The 23,008-nt window shown below is 38.1% G+C and overlaps 1 protein-coding gene across 7 annotated transcripts in view; it reads left to right on the top strand.

The window, feature by feature from the left end:
• Positions 1 to 23,008, top strand: part of IGSF11 (immunoglobulin superfamily member 11) — a 148,795-nt gene that overhangs the window by 110,140 nt on the left and 15,647 nt on the right. For 5 of the 7 annotated variants that reach the window (XM_045851930.1, XM_045851931.1, XM_045851934.1 and 2 more), the window contains exon 2: positions 22,437 to 22,600. In XM_045851930.1, the coding sequence (XP_045707886.1) occupies positions 22,437 to 22,600 (164 nt within the window). Of the gene's footprint in view, positions 1 to 21,127; positions 21,179 to 22,436; positions 22,601 to 23,008 lie in introns of all 7 variants that reach the window. The other 2 variants (XM_045851932.1, XM_045851928.1) reach the window with 1 other exon arrangement.

The following is a 23,008-nucleotide window of genomic DNA, read 5'->3' as shown; positions in this document are numbered from 1 at the left end:
GAGTCTGCTCTCCAGGTCAGCCACTGGGCCTTTGGGTGTCAGTCATGGGCTGCTGACTGGCCTTGGTTGCATGTTACTTTTCTAGAGACCTGAGGACTCAGCTGTTTGTTGACAGGTCTGTGGTTCCAGAACTAACCATACTTATTAAAGAAATGCCTCTCAAATTATAACCAAATCTTGCAAGCAAAAGTACTTCATCCTTACAAAAGAGAAATGAAAATGCCTATCTTCTGCATAATGTTTATCACCATTGTGTTTAATTGACTAACAACTGAATTTCCACTAGATTGTAGGTTCAGTAAGGGTAGAATCTGTGTTTCTTGTGTTTGCCCCTCTTATTGGTGCCTGTCATTTGGTTCGTTGCCTGAATTCGTAAGTGTAAAATTTGATTGGCCTGGGCCTTTATGGGCCTGTGGGCCAAAGTAGAAGCATCGCGAGTGATTTCCGCAGGACTCTTCAGCCCCCAGCCATTGCTGCTTCCTTCTCTCCTCCCGCCCTCCCTCCCTGCCCACCACATACACACTAGTGCTCTGGCTTCAGTTCCCTTCCAGTTTCTGAAAAGAATTAAGTTCGTTCTTTCCAGTCAGGCTATTAATATACATGTTGTCAAAATATTTTTTCCCATTTCTCTTCTACCTCACTCATTGTGTCTCCATATCCTACATTGCCTGTTCTTTCCCTATATTTTAATAAAGGGAACCATAAAATTGTTCCTTCTGTGGCATTTAAATGATGGGATAGAAATATATGAGCTGGGCCAGTAATAAGGCTTCACCATTTAGTTGAGAACAAAGGTGAACATCTCAAAGTCCCCCAATGGTGAGGCCTTCTGGATGCTCGGGTGGGCTTCTCACTTGTACTTAGCATTTCCTTAGATGGGTCCCAGGCACCAGTAAGTTAGGAATGGAAACAGTGAGGTCTGTAGTAGGGTGTCCCTCAAAAGAGCAGGTCCCAAAGCGGCACACTTATTCATCTGATGTTGTCATTGTCATCTCAGCCTTAAGAGGTTTTTATCCTTTCTGCAGAATGGGGCTCCGTGAGTGCTGTGCTTTACTGAGGAAGCCATGCTTCCCCATACTGGCCTGGTTACATGACCTCTTCATACTAAAATCTTAGATCTTGTGCAAATTTGTTAATGCTGCAGTTAAAAATCAAAGTTAAGGCCAAATGGGGAAATGCTAACTGCAAGCTAGGGCAAGTAGTTCCCAAAGGATGACCATATAGCCCTTTCTCATTTTTACATGGAGTAAAAGTCCTTGTCAGTGAAAGCGACCCTTTTCAGTTTTTCTAAACTTCCCCCCAGCAGTGTAATGCACATGGGCACGGAGTCACAGTCTTACAACAGTGCTGCTGTAACACTTTCAGTTGTTTGGAAACAGCAGGTGCAGTGAAAGCCTATCCTTCTGTACCAAACACTGGGATACCTGTAGGCCTCAAAAGATTATTTTTTAAGTAAAATAGGCTCATTTTAGAGATTGACTCTGTTACAAAGTGCTATAAATATGTTACAAACGTAAGTGATATAGAAAAATAACAACTGCACTATGCTAGCTGAATTCTGGTTTTTAGTGGTTAGTCTTCCACAGTAATATGAGATTTCAGGGTAATGTGTGAATTTTTTCCCCCTTAAAAACATTACTGAATCTGTGTGTATATCAGGTATATATTTTATCTCCTCATCTATTTCTTGCTACTGTAGTTCTGTGGTTGCTATGGAGAAGGTTACGATAAGGAAATCTATCAGAAGGTTAAAAGTTCTTCCTGTGCCTGGGACAAAAATAACAATCCCCCTCATCTCTTGGTGCCCTGCCTTCATGTGACGATCTTCAGCATGCACTGCCTATGGCGGGGGAGGGGGGTGGCTTGATGCTCTATTTCAAAAAATTACACAGAGAAGCTAATTCTTCTCTTTTTCACTTTTCAACTTTATCATTTTATTGTAGTCACAGAATGAAAGGAAAGAATAGGCACATTAGGGTGAATCTTCAACGCAGGACATTTCTGTTTTGTATAAGTGATTTTTTCTTTTTTATTTGTGTGTTTAAATCGTTTTCTTCTTTATTTGATGACGTGAGGGAGGAAAAGCTTAGAGAAAGAACCTGATGTAGAACAGTTGGGATTTGGTTAATCTGCTTAGAAGCAACATTAATCGGTGGATCAGACACTGTCAACAATACAGAGCCTTCTATCCTCACCATCTTCCCCATTCTTTTCTTGCTTATTTTCCCTGTACCACCTTTGGTTTCACTTGCATTTGTACTTTTATTTCCTGGCAGTTACTTGTTTGCTAATGTTTCTTTTATATTTTCACTTTGCATTTCATTTATGAATTTCACTGCTGCTTTGTCAGGGGAAAGTGTTCAATCTTTTGGGTTTTTACTCAGGGAGTGGGCGATATAGATATGTAATAACACATATGCCAAAAGAGGTTTACCCTTAAACATATGCTTAAGAGTAAATTTCATAAGCCCTTTAATAAATTAAAAATCACACTATAGCCTTGTGTCCAAATAAGTTATGAGTATAATTTTCACAAGGGGCAATTATGAAAGTCTGGTTTAATCCCATACTTCCTACTTTCTTCTTTTATCTGCTCCTTACTGCATATTACCACTTTGGTTTTCCCCGTGAGATCAGATTCAATTACTATTTATTAAGAACTTTCTTATGCCAGTCACTTTAATTTATGCTTCTTTGAAGTGATCTCATGAGGTAGATGTTTTTGTCCCTTTTCCTAAAAATGCAAAAAACAACCCCCCCCCAAAAAAAAAAATCTCACAATGTTTAAGGAGCTTAAGTAATGTGCCCAGGGTTACATGTCTAGTAGCTGTTCCTCACTCTGAGTCCTGCACTTTTTTCACTATTAGCAGGAGGCTGTGTGGAGTGGACATAGGAAGGCCCTGCAGTTAGACTAGACATGGGTTTGAATCCCAGTTCTGTCTGGGAGCATTTTTTAACATCTCTGAGCCTCCCTTTCTTCATGTGTAAAATGTGATTAATAATCATACCACTTTCCAGACTTGTTTGTTACTAAGTTTATATAAAGTGCTTAGAACAGTATTTCTCACTTAAGTTCCTGATGAATATTATTAAATACATATTGGACATTTACTGTATTATGGTCATTGTGTACTAGGCATATAATTTCTACTTAGAATTTGGTGAGAAAGACCTATGCTAAGAAAATTTAAAGTGTTATGACAGTTTCAAGAAAGTGTGAGTACTACGGAGGCATGTGGAGGGGAAATGTAACTGGCTCTGGGGGTCAGGCTAAGGGAGGAGACCGTATGACCCAGGAGAGCCCGGTGTGTTCCGGGACCTGGAAGACCCGCGGGAGGAAGTGCTGTGAAACTGGCTGGAGAGCTGGGCACAGGCTGGAGTAAGCAGGGTGTTGAGGGCCATGGGAAGTGCTTGGACATGTTGTGTCAGTACATAATTTTGATACCTTATTACCTCTTTCTTCCTTCTTAGATTTCTAAGAGCTTCTAACAGGATAGATAAACTCCCTGTATAAGAGATCTAAGAGTTCAGATCTCATATTTTCATGTATACACTGAAGAAGGCTTTAAACTAATATCCAAAAGATCAAGAAAATTTTAAAAGTAGTATTTAGTTTAGAAAGAGGCAGTGCTACTGGTGAACAAGAAAAAGATATTTCAGCCAAGCCATTTTTTAGAGGAATTTAATTGGTGTCAGAACATAGCGTCTTTCCTAATGGTTTCAGATGGCTTTACTTGTTCATAAATAGCTTTACTTGTTGATTTAGCCACTGTTATCATAGAAATGCTTCCTTAAACAAATGGAGCTCCCTCATTATTGCCAAGTGGTGGTGTTTTCAACTGAGTGGCGAAGTTAAGAGAACAGGGATGTATTTAACAGTAAAAAGCATTTATCTGGCCTTTTGCCATTTGGAAACTCCAGTTAGTCTTTCCTAATAGAAATCTTCAATCTGCTAACCAGACTGATCCCGACATTGAGCTACAGTGTGGCAGTGTCAGAATATAAAGTACTGTGATTTCTCTAGGAAACAAAGCAAAACTACATGATCAAAGAAAAATATACTCTTCCTACCCTAACCATTCCCAGGTTAAAAACCTTGATTTTCAGAAGTTGTTTAAAAAAATGAAAAGCAAAACATTTTGATTTTTTTTTCTCCTGAAAGGGGGCAGTTACTTGCGAGTTTAGATTGGCCAGAGTATTACCCCTATAACAAGAGGCAGTCCTGAGACACTGAAAAAATAGCCTGTGGATGGTCAGTTTTCTTTCCCTAGGCCCTGCCCTGTCCTGTCTCTAAACTGATTTCTGAAATGTGAAAGCACAGATATATTTTTAAAAAATAATTGTTGGGACTAGGGTGTTAAGATTTATTTTAAAATTACACTTACCGCTTCTAAGACCCACAGAGGTTTGTAGGAAGTGTCTATTCATCTATTATCTTTAAATCAAGTTAAATACAAATATGAGATTCTCTTCTTACCAGTGTGGGGGGAAATGTAATATCAATTATTATTCAGGCCCCTTCCTGTACCCTGCACTGAGCCAGATACCAGGGACCCCTTTGATAACCAACATTCCTCACTGCAGGGTCCTTTGAAGTCTTTCTCTGAAGCTTCTGTACCAGCCGGAACCCCGGGAACCTTGCACCCCCAGAGCCCCACTGCCCAAGGTCAGCTGTCCTCTTCCAGTAGCTGCTGTTCCCCTTGGCACCTAAAGACAGTAGAGCTTGGGTCCCCTCTCCTCAGGAACTTGGCCAACTTCCATGCTCTTCCTAGTAGCCTTTTTCTTCCTTCTCATGTTCAAAGGTGGCCCCTCCACCTCCTCTCCCTCAGAATATTTCCTCCACAAGCACTGGCTTTCACTAGAGACAGGAAGCCTATTTGTCTTCAGCAGTTTCAGCTTTCCATCTTGCAAAGCCTATGAGGTAAGGAAATACAGAGGGCTTGACAAAGACAGGCTTCAAAGAGCTAGGGGAGAGGAAAAAGAAAAAGAAACAACTTTAAATGTTTTCCTGCTCGCTGTAGCCAACATGTGTCCTGTTCATGTCTGGCCACCATATACTGAATACTGTTTCTTCATATGGAGAAGTTCCCACGTTTTGAGCCCACCTCCCCAGTGTTAGAAGTGAGAACTCAGTCGGTAGTTTGGACTTTGGCTCTCCAGTCAGATGCACGTAGGTCAGACCTGGATTTGGACGAGAGCAGTGTGAGCAGTGGGCCGTGTGCTGGGCTGCTGTTTGCTAGCACGGAGAACAGCCGGAGAGCAGCCGCAGCGTGGCTGTGGGGATGTTAGTGTGGGCGGCTTACCTGAGAGACTCAGCCTCGGTAGTGGTTTCCGTGAGGTTCTGGCATTTAGGCTTTGGTGACAGAGACAGCTGCAGCAGTGTTCTCATCAAGCCTCTTCTACAGCTTTGTTTTGGATGTTTTCCTAGACCTTTAGCCTTGAGCTTCTTTTTCTGGCTATCTCAGTGATTCTCTGAGCTTCCCAACATCCTTGTTTTAAATTAAAAAATCAGCTTTACTGAGGCATAATTTGCATACAATACAATCGTCCTCTTTAGGCACACTGTTTGTTAAGTTTTGACAAATGTTTACAGTCTTCTAATCACCACCACAATTGTGATATAGAATATTTCTCTCATCTCAAAGAGTCTGTTAATGCTCCTAAACATTCTTTGTGGCTTCCTCCTTTCTGCCCTCACTTTCGCCCCTGGCGACCACTGGGGTGTTTTCTGCCCGTTCCATGAAATAGAGTGTTTTTTAAATGGATGCATGCTATGTGTAGTCTTTTGTTTCTGATTCTTTCACATAGCATAATGCCTTTGATATTTGTCCATGTTGCATGTTAGTAGCTTGTTCCTTCTTGTTGACTAATAATTTTCCATTGTTTGTCTATGCCATGGTTGATGGACGTTTGAGGTATTTCCAGTTTTTTAGCTATTGTGAATAAAGATGCTATGAACTTTTGCATATAGGTGTTTTTGTGAATGTATGTTTTTATAGCTCTTAGATAAATACTTAGGATTGGAATTGGTGGATAGTATGGTTAGGTGTATGTTACTTTTTTAGAAACTGTGAAAATATTCCCAAGTGACTATATCAGTTTGCAGTCCCCCTTAGAAATGTATGAGTTTGAGTTGCTCTGCATTCTTGTCCACACTCCATGTTGTCAGTCATTTAATTTAACTCATTCTCATTGACATACAGTTATATCCCAGTGTGGTTTTAATTTGCCTGTTGACTAATGAAGTTGAGCATCTTTTCATGGTTTTATTACTCATTTATTACTCATATTTTTTCCATGCTGCATTTTAAGAATTGGATCTTTTGTGTTACTAAATTGTAAGAGTTGTTAATGTATTATAAATGCAAGTTTTTGATGTGTTCTGAAAATATTTTATTTCAAGATATGACTAGTACTATTATTTTACTAAAAGTGTCTTTTGAAGATAAGAACTTGTTAATTTTGCAAGTCTGATTTATCAATTTTTAATAATTCATGCATTTTGTATCCTAAGAAATTGTTTTCTAACTCAGAGTCATAAAGACATTCTCTTATATTTTCTTACAGAAATGTTACAGTTTCTTAAATTTAAATTTTGACCCATTTCTGGTTAACTTTTTGTCAGGTGTGAGGTAAGGATAAAGTTAATATTTTTGCATATGGACATCTAAAATTTATAGCACTATATTTTGAAAAAAGTATCCTTTTCCCACTGACCAGTCTTGACACTTTCGTTGGACATAAATCTACCATACATGTGTAGATCTACTTCTGGAGTCTCTATGTCTGTCCCAGACTATCTTTGTTACCGTAGCTTTATAGTAAGTTTTAAAATTAGCGATTTCAAGTCCTTACACTTTTTTTCCCTTTTCAAATTTAGCTATGTTAATATTCATTTTAATACATACTTTTTATTTTTTAACATATTTTAGAAGCAGTGTGACCATTTCTACAAAACAGAGCACTTGAATTTTGATTAGAATTGTATTAAGGAAATAGATGAATTTGGGGAGATGACATCTTAATAGTATTAAGTCTTTTGACTAATGGTCATGTTTAACTTCTCCATTGATTTAGGTTCTTAAATTTTTCTGAGGCAAGTAATGTAATTTTGATTGTATAGGTCTTACAGATACTTTGTTAAAGTTATTCTTAAGAGTTTTGTCCTTTTCAATCTATCCTTTTAATGTCTCTAGAATCTGTAGTTATGTTCTCCTTTTCATACTTGTGTTTTCTCTTATATATTATTCATCAGTTTGTTTAGAGATTTATTGATTTCATTAACCTTTAAAGAAAACCAGCTTTTGATTTACTCTATATTTTTCTGTATTTTCATTGAATTCTACACATCTCTTTTTGATTTGCTTTTAATTTAATTTGCTTTTGTCTTTCTAGTTTCTTAAGGTGAGTGTTATTTAGGTTGTTAATTATAAACCTTTCTTCTTTTTATAATATGAGTGATGCTAATTTTTCTCTTAGGTAGTACTTGATTGCTTCCCATAAACTTTGATAAGCCATGTTTTCATTTTTTATGTAATCAACATATTTTCTGATTTTCCTTGATCTTTGTATTACATCTTTGATCCATGAATTATATATTTTTTCAATTTGACGAAAAAATTACTATTTATTTTTCCTAGAATCTGGAAGCAATTAACTGTAGCAAAACAGTGCTCAGTATTACATAAAAGCCTCATTTTAGATTCTTTAAGCTACCTCAGTATTTGATAGTGCAAGAATTCACATTCCAATAACTGGAGAAGAGCCATGATTTATTTAGAAGTAGATTTTTATAAATATTTAGTGATTTCCTGGATTTCTTTTTACTCTTTGGTTCTAATTAATACATATTCTTTGTATAATTAAAATTCTTTTAAATTTGTTAAAGTTTATTTTGTATCTCAGAATATGGCCTAGCTTGGTGAATATTCCATGTACACTAGAAAATAGCGTGTATTCTAAGAATTCCATGGGTGGAGTGTCCTAAAAAACTCAGGTTAAGTTCATTGGTTAGTTCATAAGTTCACTGTTTAGGTTTTCTGTATTTTTGCTAATTTTTAAGAAACTAACTTTTATCTATTTGTTTTATGGATTTGTTGCATGTCACTGTTAATGACTGAAATGTTCTAGTCTGTAACTATGAAACTATACTGTATTTTTCAGACTATAAGACACACTTTTTTTTAAAACCACATTTTTTGCTTCAAAATTTTTTTTCCTATTTTCCTCCCTTAAAACCTAGGCATGTCTTATGGTGCAAACCCCAGACACACCAGGTATTAGAGGAGAAAAATAGAGGAAAATTTTTTGAAGCAAAAAAGGTGGTAAAAACGTGTGTCTTATAGTCTGAAAAATATGGTAATTATAAACTAATTGCTTTTCTTTCTTTTTACTTCTTTCAGTTCATTAGTTTTTGGTTTATATACTCTGAAGCTGTGTTAGATACATACACAGGACTATTCTGTTCTTGATGAATTTGCCCCTTTATTATTGTTTAATGTCCCTCTTTATTCCTGTTTTAGTGACCTAGCTCTTTTTTCTTCACATGCTGCTGCTTTTTTACATTACTCACCAAGAGGGAGAGCCCATTGTGTTTGGTGTGCCTTTTGATAAGGGTCTTATGATAGTTTCCTTCTAAGCAACTGTCCTGAGTATAGGCGACTGTCTTGGTCCAGTTCTGATTCCAGGTACAATCACTCATGCCCAGAGTGTGAATGAGATTCTGTCACACAAACCACGGGGACCCATGTTTAAGGAATTGCTTTATTCTGCTTTCCCTGGAGGGAATTGTAGCTATGGTGGCATTTATAATGTCATGTCTATCATAACATTGCAAAAGCGGTTGCTGCTTTTGTGGCTTGCTTCTTTAAACCACTAATTATAATCACATTACCTAGTTTTACAAAAGGGTTTGCACACACAAGTATGCAACTCCTCCTGTGGAGGAGTCAGGTAGGTATATGAAGTAAAGTGAGCTATGTATTGTAGATACTAGGGAGTGGTGGGGATTGTGGCAATGTGGAGCACTCATACTTTGTCTGAAGGAGCAGCATGAATAATTTTCCATATGAAATGCAGGCCCAGTGTTACCAACTCTCAAGATAAGTTGGTAATCTAGAGTTTTGTGTTGTTTAATTGTAAGCAGTTCAAAGTATTAAAAACTCTGAGTGGTTCATATAGTACAGACCAAGCAAAATATGTATGTAAGTTGCCCGTAACCTTTCCAGACTGTGGTCACCCCTGTAAAGGACTTTCTAAATGACTAGAACACCTATTCCTGAATCCAGATATGAAATCAGGAGAGAGCGATAACAATGGGAGACTTGCTGTAGAGGAGTCTGATCAAGCTCATATCAATTATTAGGGGCTTTGATCAAGTAAACGTCACCCACACAATAGTGGTGAAGGGACCAAGTAGGCAGATGTATGTACATTCTGATCATTTGAGAAGTGACAGAGGGAGTGATTTTGTGGAATGTGGGTATTGGTTCAGTTCAAGGCTTTGGGCTTTATTCTGTGCTCTGTCTCATCTCTGGACCTGTTCTGTGGAACTACACCTGAGGAAATAATTTCTGTACAGTAGTCCCCTGGCATGCTGTTTGCCTTTGGCATGCTCCCTGAGGAAGGTGTAGGTTGAAAAGGAAAAGTCAATGAGAAGGCACTGCAGTAGCACCTAAATGGGAACCATATGCCATGGAAACATAATACTATAATGCCAGGGGGCATGTTTGAGTGTCCAGTGTTTCAGCCAGAAAAGAAGGAAATAGAATTTTATGGTAGCCTACCTTTGTATATGAACAATAAGGTGTACTGTTTAATATGGCATAAAATGAAGTTGAGATTTGGCCATGATCTTAACTGATTAGTATCGATGACCAGTATAATAAAACCATCTACATTCATCATATTAACCAGATATTTACTCTTCACTTAGTTTAGTACTGTGTCGACAGCCAAAATATAATTTAATATCATTTAACATAAACATTTTTTGTTAAGGTAGCAGTTTTTAAAATACAAATAATAATGGTTATAATGATAGATTATTATACCTAATTAAAATTTGGTTAAAGTATGAAGATAAAGTGATTTGTTTCAGAAATCACTACCATATCAGAAGCTTGTGATATCAGATAGTTTCCTTCAGAAAACAGGGAGTAGTACATAGAATTTTTTTGATGACCATATTCTTTTTCCTATTTTTTCAAATTTTTCAATGTATATTTTTTCCATTACCAGTTAGTGCCCTTATACCCCCTTATGCCCAGCAGTCACCACACTGTTGTCTATGTCCATGAGTCCTTTTTCCTTTTTCTTCAATCCCTCCACCTCCTATTCCTCCCTACCATTTGCTCTCATCCGGCCCTCTGTCTATGAGTCTGTCTCTATTTTGCTTGTTAGTTCAGTTTCTTTATTATATTCCACATATGAGTGAAATGGTATGGTATTTGTCTTGTTCTCCCTGGCTTGTTTCACTTAGCATAATGTTCTCCAGGTCCATCCATATTGTTGCAAAGGGTAAACCTTCCTTCTTTTTTATGGCTGAGTAGTATTCCATTGTGTAAGTGTACCCTAGTTGTTTTGCTACATCTACTCATCTACTGATAGACTCTTAGGCTGCTTCCATATCTAGGCAATTGTAAATAACACTGAAATGAACATAGGGGTACTTATGTTCTTTTGAATTTAGTGTTTTGGGTTCCTCTGGATATATTCCCAGAAGTGGGATTGCTGGGTAAAAAGGCAGATCCATTTTTAATTTTTTGAGGTATCTCCATACTGTTTTCCACAGTGGCTGCACCAATCTGCATCCCCACTAATAGTGCAAAAGTGTTCCCCTTCCTCCACATCCTTGCCAACACTTGTTGTTTGTTGATTTATTGATGATAGCCATTCTGATGGGTGTGAGATAGTATCTCATTGTGGTTTTAATTTGCATTTCCCTGATGATTAATGATGTTAAGCATCTTTTCATATGTCCGTTGGCCATCTGTATGTTCTCTTTGAAGAAGTGTCTATTCAGGTCTTTGCCCACTTTTTAAGGGGATTGTTTGTTTTTTTGGTGTTGAGTTTTATATCTTCTTTATAAATTTTGGGTATTAACCCCTTGTCAGATGTATTGATGAATATGTTATCCCATTCTGTGGGATGTCTTTTCATTTTGTTGGTGTTTTCCTTTGCCGCACAAAAACTTTTTTGTTTGATGTAGTCCCATTTGTTTATATTTTTTTTTGTTTCCCTTGTCTAGGGAGATATGTCCGATAAAAAGTTGTCACAAGTAATGTCCAAGATTTTGCTGACTATGTTTTCTTCTAGGATTTTTATGGTTTTGGGTCTAACATTTAAATCTTTAATTCACTTTGAATTTATTCTAGTGTGTGGTATAAGAAGGTGGTCTAGTTTCGTTTTTCTCTACATATCTGCCCCAATTTTCCTAACACCATTCATTGAATAACTATCTTTAGCCCATTGTGTGTGCTTGCTTCCTCTGTCAAATGTTAATTGACTGTAAAGGTATGGGTTTATTTCTGGGCTGTCTATTCTGTCCCATTGATCCATGTGTCTGTTTTTATGCAAGTACCAGGCTGTTGTATTTCTATGGCCTTATAGTAGAGTTTGATATTAGGTAGTGTGACTCCTCCCACTTTGTACTTCTTTCTCAGGATTGCTGTGGCTATGCTGGGCCTTTTGTGGTTCCACATAAATTTTTGAAATATTTTTTCTAGTTCTGTGAAATACATTAGAATCTTGATAGGAATTGCATTAAATTTATGGACTGCTTTAGATAGTATGGACACTTTATGTTGTTAATTCTTTCTATCCATGAACATGGTATATGCTTCCACTAACTTGTATGTTCAATTTCTTTCTTCATGTCTTATAATTTTCCATGTACAGGTCTTTTATATCCTTGGTTAGGTTTATTCCAAGGTATTGTATTCTTTTTGAAGCAGTTGTATTCTTAATTTCCCTTTCTGTTAGTTTGTTACTGGCATGTAAAAGTACAACTGACTTTTGAATATTAATTTTGTATCCTGCTACTTTGGTGAATTTATTTATCAATTCTAAGAGTTTCTTGGTGGAATCTTTAGTGTTCCGTATATACAGTATCATGCCATCTGCAAATAAAGATAGTTTTATGTCTTCCTTTCCAGTTTGGATGCCTTTTATTTTTTCTTCTTGTCTGATAGCTGTGGCTAGGACTTCCAGTCCTATGTTGAATAAGGGAGGTGAAAGCGGACATCCCTGTCTTGTTCCTGATCCTAAAGGGAACACTTGTAGTTTTTGCCCATTGAATATGATGCTGGCAGTTGGTTTCTCATATGTGGCCTTTATTATTATTCAGTATGTTCCCTCTATTACCCTTTGCTGAGAGTTTTTATCATAAATGGGTACTGGATTTTATTAAAAGCATTTTCTGCATCCATTGATATGATCATGTGGTTTTTAGCCTTCATTTTGTTTATGTAGTGAATCACATCTATTGATTTGTGAATGTTGTACCAACCTCCATTCCCAGAATAAGTCCCATGTGATCGCGGTGTATGATCTTTTTGATGTATCACTGTATTCTGTTTGCTAATATTTTGTTGAGGATTTTAACATCTATGTTGATCAGGGATATTGGCCTATAATTTTCTTTCTTTGTAGTGTCTTCATCTGGTTTGAGAATTAGGATAATGCTGGCCTCATAAATTGAGCTTGGGAGCCTTCCTTCTTGAATTTTATGAAATAGTTTGAGAAGGAGAGGTGTTAGCTCTTCTCTGAATGTTTGGTAAAATTTACCTGTGAAGCCATTTGGCCCAGGGCTTTTGTTTGATGGGAGGTTTTTGATTGCTGTTTCAATTTCACTAGGTGTAATCTGTCTATTAATATTCTCTGATTCCTCCTGGAAGGTTGTATGGTTCTAGGAATTTATGCATTTCATCCATGTTCTCCAGTTTGTTGGCACATAGTTGTTCATAGTATTTTCTTACAATCCTTTGTATTTCTTTGGTGTCACTGTTATTTCTCCTCTTTCATTTCTGATTTTATTTAGATCCTCTCTTTTTTTCTTGAATCTAGTTAAAGGTTTGTCAATCTTGTTTATCTTTTTAAAGAACCAACTCTTAGATTCATTAAGCTTTTGCATCATTTTCTTATACTCTATTTCATTTATTTCTGCTCTAATCTTTATTATTTCCTTCCTTGTACTTGACTTGGGCTTTGTTGTTCCTTTTCAGGTTCCTTTAAGTGTGAGGTTAGATTATTTATTTGAACCTTTTTTTTTTTTTGAGATAGGCCTGTAATATTATGAATTTCCTTTTTAGGTTTGCTTTCCCAGTGTCCCACAAGATTTTGGATTGTTCTCATTTTCATTTGTTTCAAGGTATCTTTTGATTTCTTCCTTAATCTCATTGCTGACCACTCATTGTTTAATAACATGTTATTTAACTTCTATTTCTTTTTTTTCAGTGTTCTTGTATTGATTTCTCGTTTCATAGCATTGTGGTCAGAGAAGATGCTTGGTATGATTTCAGTCATCTTAAATTTATTGAGACTTGTTATGTGTCCCAGCATGTGGTCTGTCCTCGAAAATGTTTCATGTGTACTTGAAATGCATGTATATATCACTTCTTTGGGGTGAAATGATCTTAAGATATCAGTTAAACCCATTTGATCTAGCGTGTTATTTAAGATCACTCTCCTTGTTGATTTTCTGTCTGGAAGATCTATCCATTGAAGTCAAAGGGGTGTTAAAATCCCTGACTGTTACTGTATTTCTATCATCTCTGCCTTTGTGCCCATCAAGATTTGCTTCCACCGTATTATTTATTTCAAAAACCGCATTCTTTATTTCTGACTGGTTCTTCTTTGTGGTCTTTATGTCTTTTTGTGTTGTTGAGTGCCCTTATAATCATTACTCCAAACTACCTGATAAAGTGCTTGCCTCCATTTCTTCTAGTTCTTCTGGAGAATTGTCTTGTTCTTTTATTTAGGGCCTCTTTTTTTGTCTTCCCAATTTGGCATCTTCTTTGTATTTGGTTCTATGTGTTAGGTAGACCTGCAAGACTCTGGTGCAGGCCTTTGTCAGATGCCTGTGACTGGCCCTGGACAACCTGTTTGGAGCTGTCAGCAATCCACAGCATGTGGCTCCCTCCGCTGGGTCTATTTGTGCACAGACAGAACCAGGCTGTGCACCAAGGCTGGTTTTTTCCAGCACCAGGCCCCAGGGTAGGTTCTGCCAAAGTCTCAGAGCTCCCAGAGGTCTGACTCTGCATGTAGGCTTTATTTTAGGCTTAAAGAAAGTCTTCCCACTGCACTCCTCAGCAGCAGGGCTTAAGCACCACAGGGTGGGGCAGAATAATTCCTGTGGGTGGGGACGCTGCTTTCCCTCAGGCTGATGCCACTTGGAGGGGACTGCTCTGCCTGAGAAAGATGGTTTCTGCATTTTGGGGGTTGACTAAGCACAGGGGTCCTGGTGGCTGTTGCTGCAGTTCTCTCCCCAGAGCCACCTGCCCCAGCCTCTCCTCACAAGTCTCTAGTCCACTCTGTCCTTTCTCTGCTGGAGCCCAGGGTAAGTGGCTGCAGACAGTATTTTGTGCATTGGCCCTTAAGAGGCCCTCTGAGACTCCAGGTGTCTCTCCCTAGCAGACAGCTGTATATTATATGGGTTCCTTTCTGGCTCTGGTGCTATAGGCTGAGGAGCCCAGCTTGGGATTTCGACTACACTCTCCTCAGGGAGATCTCCCCAGCCGCTGCAGTATCCCCCCCGGAACATCAACTGCAGCCCGTGCGAGCCCAGCCAGCCTTCTTGCGCCTTCTCCACAATTACTACCAGTCATGTTGTGGTGATGTGGCTTCCTCTGTCTGTCTGTGGTTATAACACTTCTCTCCATAAGTATTCAGTTGGTTATTCAGGATGATTTCTCTATAATTTATTTGTAATTACAGTTGGTCCTATTGAAGTTTAGTGTAGCTTACACTTAGTCCTCAGCCATCTTGGGCCCTCGATGACCAGACTCAGGAACAACCAGATGGAGGAGATGCATAGGGCACAGAGCTTCCACGCCCTCTTCAAGCCAGTCTCCTGGAATCTCCGTGTGTTCACTGCCTGGAAGCTCTCTCAAGCACAGAATTTGTGTATTTTGAAATTTGTTTCAACCTGATGTAACCACAAAACTGAATTTGACAGGGTAAATGAATTTTATGTTATGTATTTTATATGCTAGAAATAGCACTTATGAAATCATATGGGAAGCATATAAGCCAACAAGCATTTTGTGGCTGCTAATAGTGACATTTTGGATGAAAAGACAGCAAAAGTCTCCCAAATGTCATGAGATCCTTCTGATGCTTTGCTGACTGTGTTCCCAAGGGAAGTGTTCTGGCAGTTGGGCTGGTCCTGAAACTTGAGCACACGGCCCACAGACACCAGCAAATAGTCTGTTTTGATATCTCTGGCAGTTTTGATATCTCTGGCACTTCTGGCAGTTGGATTGCCTGGGCTCGTCCTCATTCTGAACTTTAGGTGTTCTGGCTGTGATTTGTAGGGGAGGTTTCATGTTCTTGCAGCATCACCGCTGTAAAATATCCTTTGTCTGTTCTCTTGGCTGTGAGGTAGTGTGGATGTTCCCTCTTAAGATTTTTAAAGATTCTTTGTTGCCATCTTATTTTCCTCTCACATGTATCTCTTGGTCTGGGAAAATGTAAATTTCTTTCTGCTTTAAATCTTGGAAAATAGGGTCCTAGAGACAGAGTATAGACTACTGGTATTTACAGTTCAGCTCCTCAGAGGAAACAGGACCATGTGCTTTATGTTTTCTTATTTAATTGCGTAGAATCATTCAGAATTCATGGGTTGACTTAATTTTTCTTGGGTGAAGGTACTAAGAAAATATTCAAGTCTGCAAAATGCTGCCAATTCAGCTCCTAAATTATGCATCTTGTGTGTAAATATTGCAAATTGTAAGATATTTTACATGAATTTTTAATCCAATATTTAGCATTAAAGTTTAAATTTCTGCCTAGAATTTCAAGCATGGAAATGCACTCTAAAAGGAAATAGGGTTTTTGGTTGTCGTTTTTAGTAAAGTGGGAAAAAATTAAGCATTTAAAATATGAAAAAAACCCATTTCATTCCTGCTTAGTCTTTCTAAAAAAATTTTTAATTATATTCAGTTGAATTGGTATGTTAAATAGGAATTCTGAGATTCAATCACAAACAACTATTTGTCTTCCATATCCTTTTAAATTTATTCAGGAAACAGTTCTTTCTGTAGATGTGAAGTTAAGCAGATTACACAACTTTTTTGATCACTCTGAGTTTTATTTTATTTTTTAATTTTTTATTTATTAATTTGAGAAGGAGAGAGAGGGATAGGGAAGGAGGAGGGGGAAGAAACAGAGAGGCAATATTGATTCTTTGTTCCACTTACTTAATGTATTCATTGGTTCATTCTTGCGTGTACCATGACCAGGGATTGAACCTGCAACCTTGGCATATCAGGACAACGCTCTGACCAACTGAGTCACTGCTCCAGGGCCTGATTACTCTGAGTTTTAAAATTAAGCAAAACAAGAAAATCTTGATTTCCAGACAGAAACATATGTGCAGTTCTCAGAATGCTGGTGATCCACTCTCTAGGCATCCAGAGGTCTGCCTTCAGCTTCCTTCTGTTGGGCTCATTGGACAGCCCTCTGGGAGAATCTAAGATGACCTGTGCCAGCTCTCGTGTGTTCACATCTGGTCTGTCTGAGACGTTTAGATGTCATTCAGGGAATGTAGGCCCTTTGCTGGGTGGGAATGGGGTGGGACTTGCAGCACACCACAGCTCTAGTAAGGAATTCTCTCCATAAAGCCTCTTTACAGACTTTTACCCCTGACCGGTTTATTCTCTGTGTGGTCCTAAAAGTTATATGGCCAGTTTTGGCCATCTTTGTGCAAATTCATCTGGGTAGTCTATCGTAAAACTAGTTTTGGATTCTGATGTTCATATTGTTAGGGTGTTGAATGACTTTCAAAATTATTTCATAGAGAATTCTGATAACTAAAGTGCATAACAGACTTTTTATAAAAATTAAATGTTTCCATTGGTTTGAGACCAAGTAGAGCAGATATATTTACAAATTGAATTTTTATTCCTCAGTATAGTTGTGTTGGTACAGATATATCACTGTGCCTTAATCATAATACAAGTAATCATATCTTTAGTTTTCTGAGGTTTGGTCTGCAGAGGACTGTGGTGTAGCAGAAAACATACTTTATTGCAAGTCAGAAGTCCCAATCTTAAGACCTTTGACAAATCTATCTCTTTGGACCCTCATATTTCCACGTGGAAATTGAATTAGATCAATTTAGCAATATGTATTTATTGAGTTCTTATTGAGCACTTACAGTAATGGGGTTCTTAGTGTACTTCTCAGTATACTGGTGCAGTTATCCAAAATACACTAAAGAAAGTATGACTACAAGTTTGGACAGTGTTCACAATGAAAGGGACAGTGCTTTAGGAGACCCTGACCTTGGCTGAGGGTCAGGAAATGCTCTTGTATGAGAAGATAACACTTCAGCTAATAAGAAGGACTGGGAGGTTACCAAGTAAAGGGGTTGGGGGTGTGGAACAGAGCAAATCAGATAAAGAAAACAGAACAGAGCAAAGGCTCTGATTGAAGAAGTCAAGAGAAATTTAGTTTGCAAAATGGCTCAGATTTTTATCATGGATTTGGTTTGGGAGGCTAGGTGAGAGTAGAAGGAATCAAGAAAGATCTCTCAATAAAAACTGAGAATCTGATGGCTGATTGAGCCATTCACTGGAGTAGGGAACAGTAGGAACAGTAGAAGCAGGCACAGAGGGGAAGATCAAGAGTTTCATCTTGAACAAGTTGACTCAAGTTGCTTTTGAGATACCTATACAGAGATGTCTAGGAGGCAGTTGGATATAAGAACAGAGGTTTGGGATAGAGAGAGAAATTTGGAAGCCATTGTCTCATATATAAGAATTGAAGCCATGATAGTAGCTGAGTCTATAGGAAGAGAGTTTGGAATAGAAGGTAGCCCTTTGAGAAGTGCCAGCCTTTAAGAGTTATGTAGAAAAGGGTAAAACAGTGAAAGAGACCAAGATGTATTCAGTAATACAGAAAGAAAGCCAGAAGTAAATTATATCACTGAAGCTGAGGGAAGTGTGTGTTTCGTGAAGGAGGGGGAATGGTTATCACTGTTAGATGCTGCTGGGAGTCCAGGAATGATCGCAAGAGTCATGATGGCATCAGGAGGTCTCTGGGAAACCTAGAGAGAACTGTCTTTAGGAAGAGGGAGTGGCAGGAGCACATTGAAGACAATACCAGAAGAGTCTCTAAGGGGAGAGTGAGTATAGACAGGGCTTTCAAAAAGATGAATGGTCATATATCAGAGAGAGGGCTGGAGAGAACTGTGGAGTGGAGGGAGGGAGGAATTTTTTTTTAAGTTAAAATGCTTGAGGATGTTTAAAGGCTATCAGGAAGGCTCCAGTGCAGGGGGGAGAGGTTGAAGCTGCAAGGGAGGGAACAGCTTGTGATAAGGTTGAAAGGAGGCCAAGAGGATGGATTATAAATTATGCTCAGATGAGAGGTTGGTCTTAGATGAGCTCCTTTAATCTAACAAGAGAGGAAGAAGAGGACGAGGCAGATCAAAGCTGATTTATAAGTTTGGGAGCAGGAAGTTGAGGGTGTTTCCATCTGATGGCTTTCCATAAAAGTTTGTGCTAGTTTTAAATGTTGTGATTGTATGACATAGTAATGATAATAACCTTTGTAGACTGGTTTCCATGAGTTAGTTATGTGTGTTATGTGTGTTAGTTATGTGTGTTCCACTAATATGTGTTACATACAGAGTATATGATCCCTATGGGCAAACTGCCTGGAATTTGAATCCAGGCCTTTCCATTACCTATGTGACCTTGAGTCATGTGACCTTGAGCTAGATTTAATCCTCTCTGGGCCTCAATTTCTTCTGTAAATGGCAGTAAGATACAGGATTAAATGAGTGTGTGTACATATATAGATATATATGTATATGTTTATATATACTGCTTAATGTGGACTTGGTATTTGGCCAGTGTGCCCTAAATGCTAGCTAGCAATAGCAGCAGTAGTAGTAGTCCCCGGCAGCCATCAGCATCTGGTACTGCCCTTACCACTCCCTTTTGCTGGTGCGATGGTAGTATTTAGCCCTGTTGTACAGATGAGGTGGCAATCAGAGATGAAGTGGTTTGTTTGGGGCCACACAGCTGAACAGATGAAAGAGCCAGATTTCAAACTAGGTGTGTTCAGCTTCAGACCTACACTTTGGCAAGGTCTGGAAGCAGTTTATCTGGAATATTTCTTCTGTAGCTCTCTTGATACTCGCAATTTCAGGGTTAACCTTATGTAAAGATGTGAAGTGAACAAAGTCAGAGTTGGTCTTTCATAGCACCCGCCAGCCCAGAGGCTTGCTCCCAGTCAGTGGACCTGTTCCGTGTTCCCAGCTCCCACTGCTGTCCTGCAAATCAGTTCTTCCTTTACTGAACCCTTCCATGTTTTCGTAGTTCCTCCATCTACAGCTTTTTCTTTCATTCTTAGTTTATATTGACCATTTTTTACTTTTTAAATTTTGTATCAAAGATTGTGTGAGTTCAGCTTGGAATGAGTGAGTTGATGGTGGAGGGCATACCTTATCCTGGGTAGTTGAAAGGGTGCATGTTCCTTTCTATGCTTCCTTGGAATATTATCTGAAGAATGAAGTGAGGGAAGCTTTGTCACCAGTTTGGCTTTTACGCTTACCATTAAAAACATCTCCCTGGCATTTGTAAAAATCGTTGTAACACATACCCCCTTAACTCACTTTTACCCAATGGCATAGCTTGTCCCTCTGCTCGTGGCCTGTTTTGTGATTAAATTGCCTCCCCTTTCTGGTGTTCTTTCAACTTTCCTTTTTAAAGCTCACAACAGAATAACTCCTAAGAACATTATCAGACTATATGGGAAGAACATGGAAGTTCAATAGAAGGAACGTGCGACGTGATTATTTTTTAATCTCAATGTAATCATAGTAGAACGTTATTATGTTACATTCAGGGGGAGAATTGAGATAATACCACTTCAAAATAAAGCAGTTTGAGATACTGCCATGGACTTAATGTATTTCTCATGATGAGAATAGCTTCTTTGTTGGATCTCACTGACGAATTTTAATTTCCTCTTAGTCCCATACTGTTCGATGGTCCCGGGGGAGCGGGCGTTCTTTTCAGAAGAGATGACAGTTGATTTTGGCTCCCTAGGAGTTGGCTCTGGTAAATCACTGCTTTCTTTTCTGGCTTTTAACAGCATTATTGAGGTATAATTTATATTCCATACAATTCAACCATTTAAAATGTAAAGTTCAGTTGTTTTTAGTAAATTTATAGAGTTGTACAACCTTCCTAACAATCCAGCTTTACAAGTTTGTCATCACTCTGAAAACCTCCATTGAACCCATCTGCAGCAGTCTCTGCCCCCTTTGCTGTAGCCCATGCTACAGCAAGCCACTGATTTGCTTGCTGTCTGTAGATGTCCCTTTTCTGGACATTCCCTATAAATGGAATGGGAGAGTGTGCTGTTGTCTTTTGTATCTGGCTTCTTTCACTGAGCAAAATGTTTTTGAAAGGTCTTCATCCATGTTGTAACATGCATTGGTAGCTTGTTGCTTTTTACTTCTAGTGTTTAATCGTGTGGATATTCCACATTCGGTTTATCCATTCATGAGTTGATGACTATTATTTCCATTGGGGGTATAGTACGAGTAATGCTACATTCAACATTCATGGACAAGTCTTTGTGTGGACAGATATTTTTGTTTTCCTTGGGTAGAAACCTAGGGATGGAATTGTGAGGCTGTGTACTAGTTTATGTTAAACTGTTTAAGAAACAAACTATTTTTCCAAGTGGCCGAAGCATTTTGCACTCCCAGCAGCAGTGAATGAGGACTCCGGTTTCTCCACATCGTTGGCAGCACTCAGTGTTGCCTTAGTTGTAGCCGTCACAGTGGGTGTGTGATGGTGTGGTGCTGTGGTTTTCCTCTGCAGCACCCTTCCTAGTGAGTAATAATGTTGAGCATATTTTACCCATTTTAATACATTGTTTGTCTTTTTAGTACTGAGTTGTGACAGTGCTTTATATATTCTGTATGCAAGTGCTTTATCAGGTATGTGATTTACAAATGTTTTTTCCAAGTCTGTACCTTAGTATTTTATTTTTTAATAGAATCTTTTGAATCACATAAGTTTAAAAAATTTTAATGAAATCCAGTAGTTGTTTTCTTCTATGATTTATGGTTTTGGTGCTATATCTAAGGCCTCTTTGACTAACTTAAGGTCACAAAGATTTTTCTCCTTTGTTTATTTCTAGACGTTTTATAGTTTTAGCTCTTACATTTAGGTCTGTGGTACATTTTGAGTTGATTTTTGTGAGTGTTATGAGGTAAGGGTCTGAATTACTTGTTTGTGTATTAATGTCAAATTATTCTAACACTATGTATTGAAAAGACAATTCTTAAGGGAGAAAACTGTACTTGAACAATGATTAAAATAAAATTTTAAAAAATATATTGCATTAAAAAAAGATGAAAAGATGATTTTTTCCCCCTATTTGCCTTGTACTGTTATTGAAAAGCATTTGACCATAAAGAGAAGGGCTCATTTCAGAACTCTCAGTCCTGTGCCCTTTATCCGGCAGTCTGTCCTTATTCTGGTATCATACGTCTTGATTACTATAGCTCTATAGCAAATTCTGTGATCAGACAGTGTGAATTCTCCAAAATCTTTTTTAAAAAATATTCTTTGGTCTATTCTAGCACTTTCCCTGTTCTTATGTTTTAGAATTAGTATCAACAAAAAGCCTGCTGGGATATTGACTGGGATTGTTCTGAATCTGTAGATCAACTTGGGGAAAATTGCCATCTTAACAATATCAAACCTTTCAATTCATGAACATTGTATATCTGTCCCATTTATTTCGTCTCATATGATTTATTTCATCAGCATTTTTTACTTTTAGGCTATAGTTCCTGCACATATATTATTAGATTTATATGTAAGCATTTAATTTTATGATTGTGCTATTGCGATGCTTTAAAAAAAATCAGCTTATTTTTCATCCCCCATCACCATTTCAAGTTTTGCTCAAATGCTGTCAGTTGAATTCACCCATATTATATTTGAATCTGGCCAAGTGCCAAATAGTGTCTTAAAAATACAGTAAGTAGCCCCTAATATTGTACATTTATAGTTACTAAGAGGTAAAGAAAGAAAGGAACAATATTTATTACTTTGACTCAGAGACTGGTTAGCAGTTGTTTAGTAACACTATTATATCAGTCTGTGTACATTACTGATCCTGTGAAACACACAGACCTTTCTGTCAGGAAAGGGCAAGCATGTAACCTCCTGTTGGTTCTTCTGTAGGTGTTGCAGCTTCCCTGGACGTCTCAGGGAGCCCTGGGAGTGTCCAGGTGGCCCGAGGTCAGACAGCAGTCCTGCCCTGTACTTTCACCACCAACGCTGCCCTCCTTAACCTCAATGTCATTTGGATGGTCATTCCTCTTGCTAATGCCAACCAGCCTGAGCAGGTACTTCTCTTCCATCCTGTGCCACCCCAAGAATATTAGTATTAATCTTTTCAAAGGAGGCCAGTCAGAAAGCATCCTGAGTTTGTATTTGAATCCTAGAGAAAGGTGACACTTTCAGTGCGCCTCCGCTGTTTTATGTCCTGCTCCTGCATCAGTAGTCGAGTGTCAGAAGAAGCGATCCTCTTTGTAAAAGACTTAAAAAAACTTAACAGATGTCAGGGGTGTTCTTCTGAGAATTTTGTGTAATTTTGAGGAACCTGAAGTTTCATCAAAAAATATTACTGACAGGAAATACCAAGACTGAATATATACCCAAGCAAAATTGAAAAGGAAGAGACTGGAATTAACATAGGTGGATGAGATGTGATAATATTAAGAAAGTAACATTAGATAATAGTACTTGAATTA

Source organism: Phyllostomus hastatus, unplaced genomic scaffold (genome assembly GCF_019186645.2).
Source record: "Phyllostomus hastatus isolate PE091 unplaced genomic scaffold, TTU_PhHast_1.1 phas_contig_86, whole genome shotgun sequence".
NCBI classification, from domain to species: Eukaryota; Metazoa; Chordata; class Mammalia; order Chiroptera; family Phyllostomidae; genus Phyllostomus; species Phyllostomus hastatus.
The sequence above is the reverse complement of the archived record's forward strand: the minus strand, read 5'-3'. Positions and strand labels throughout refer to the sequence as shown.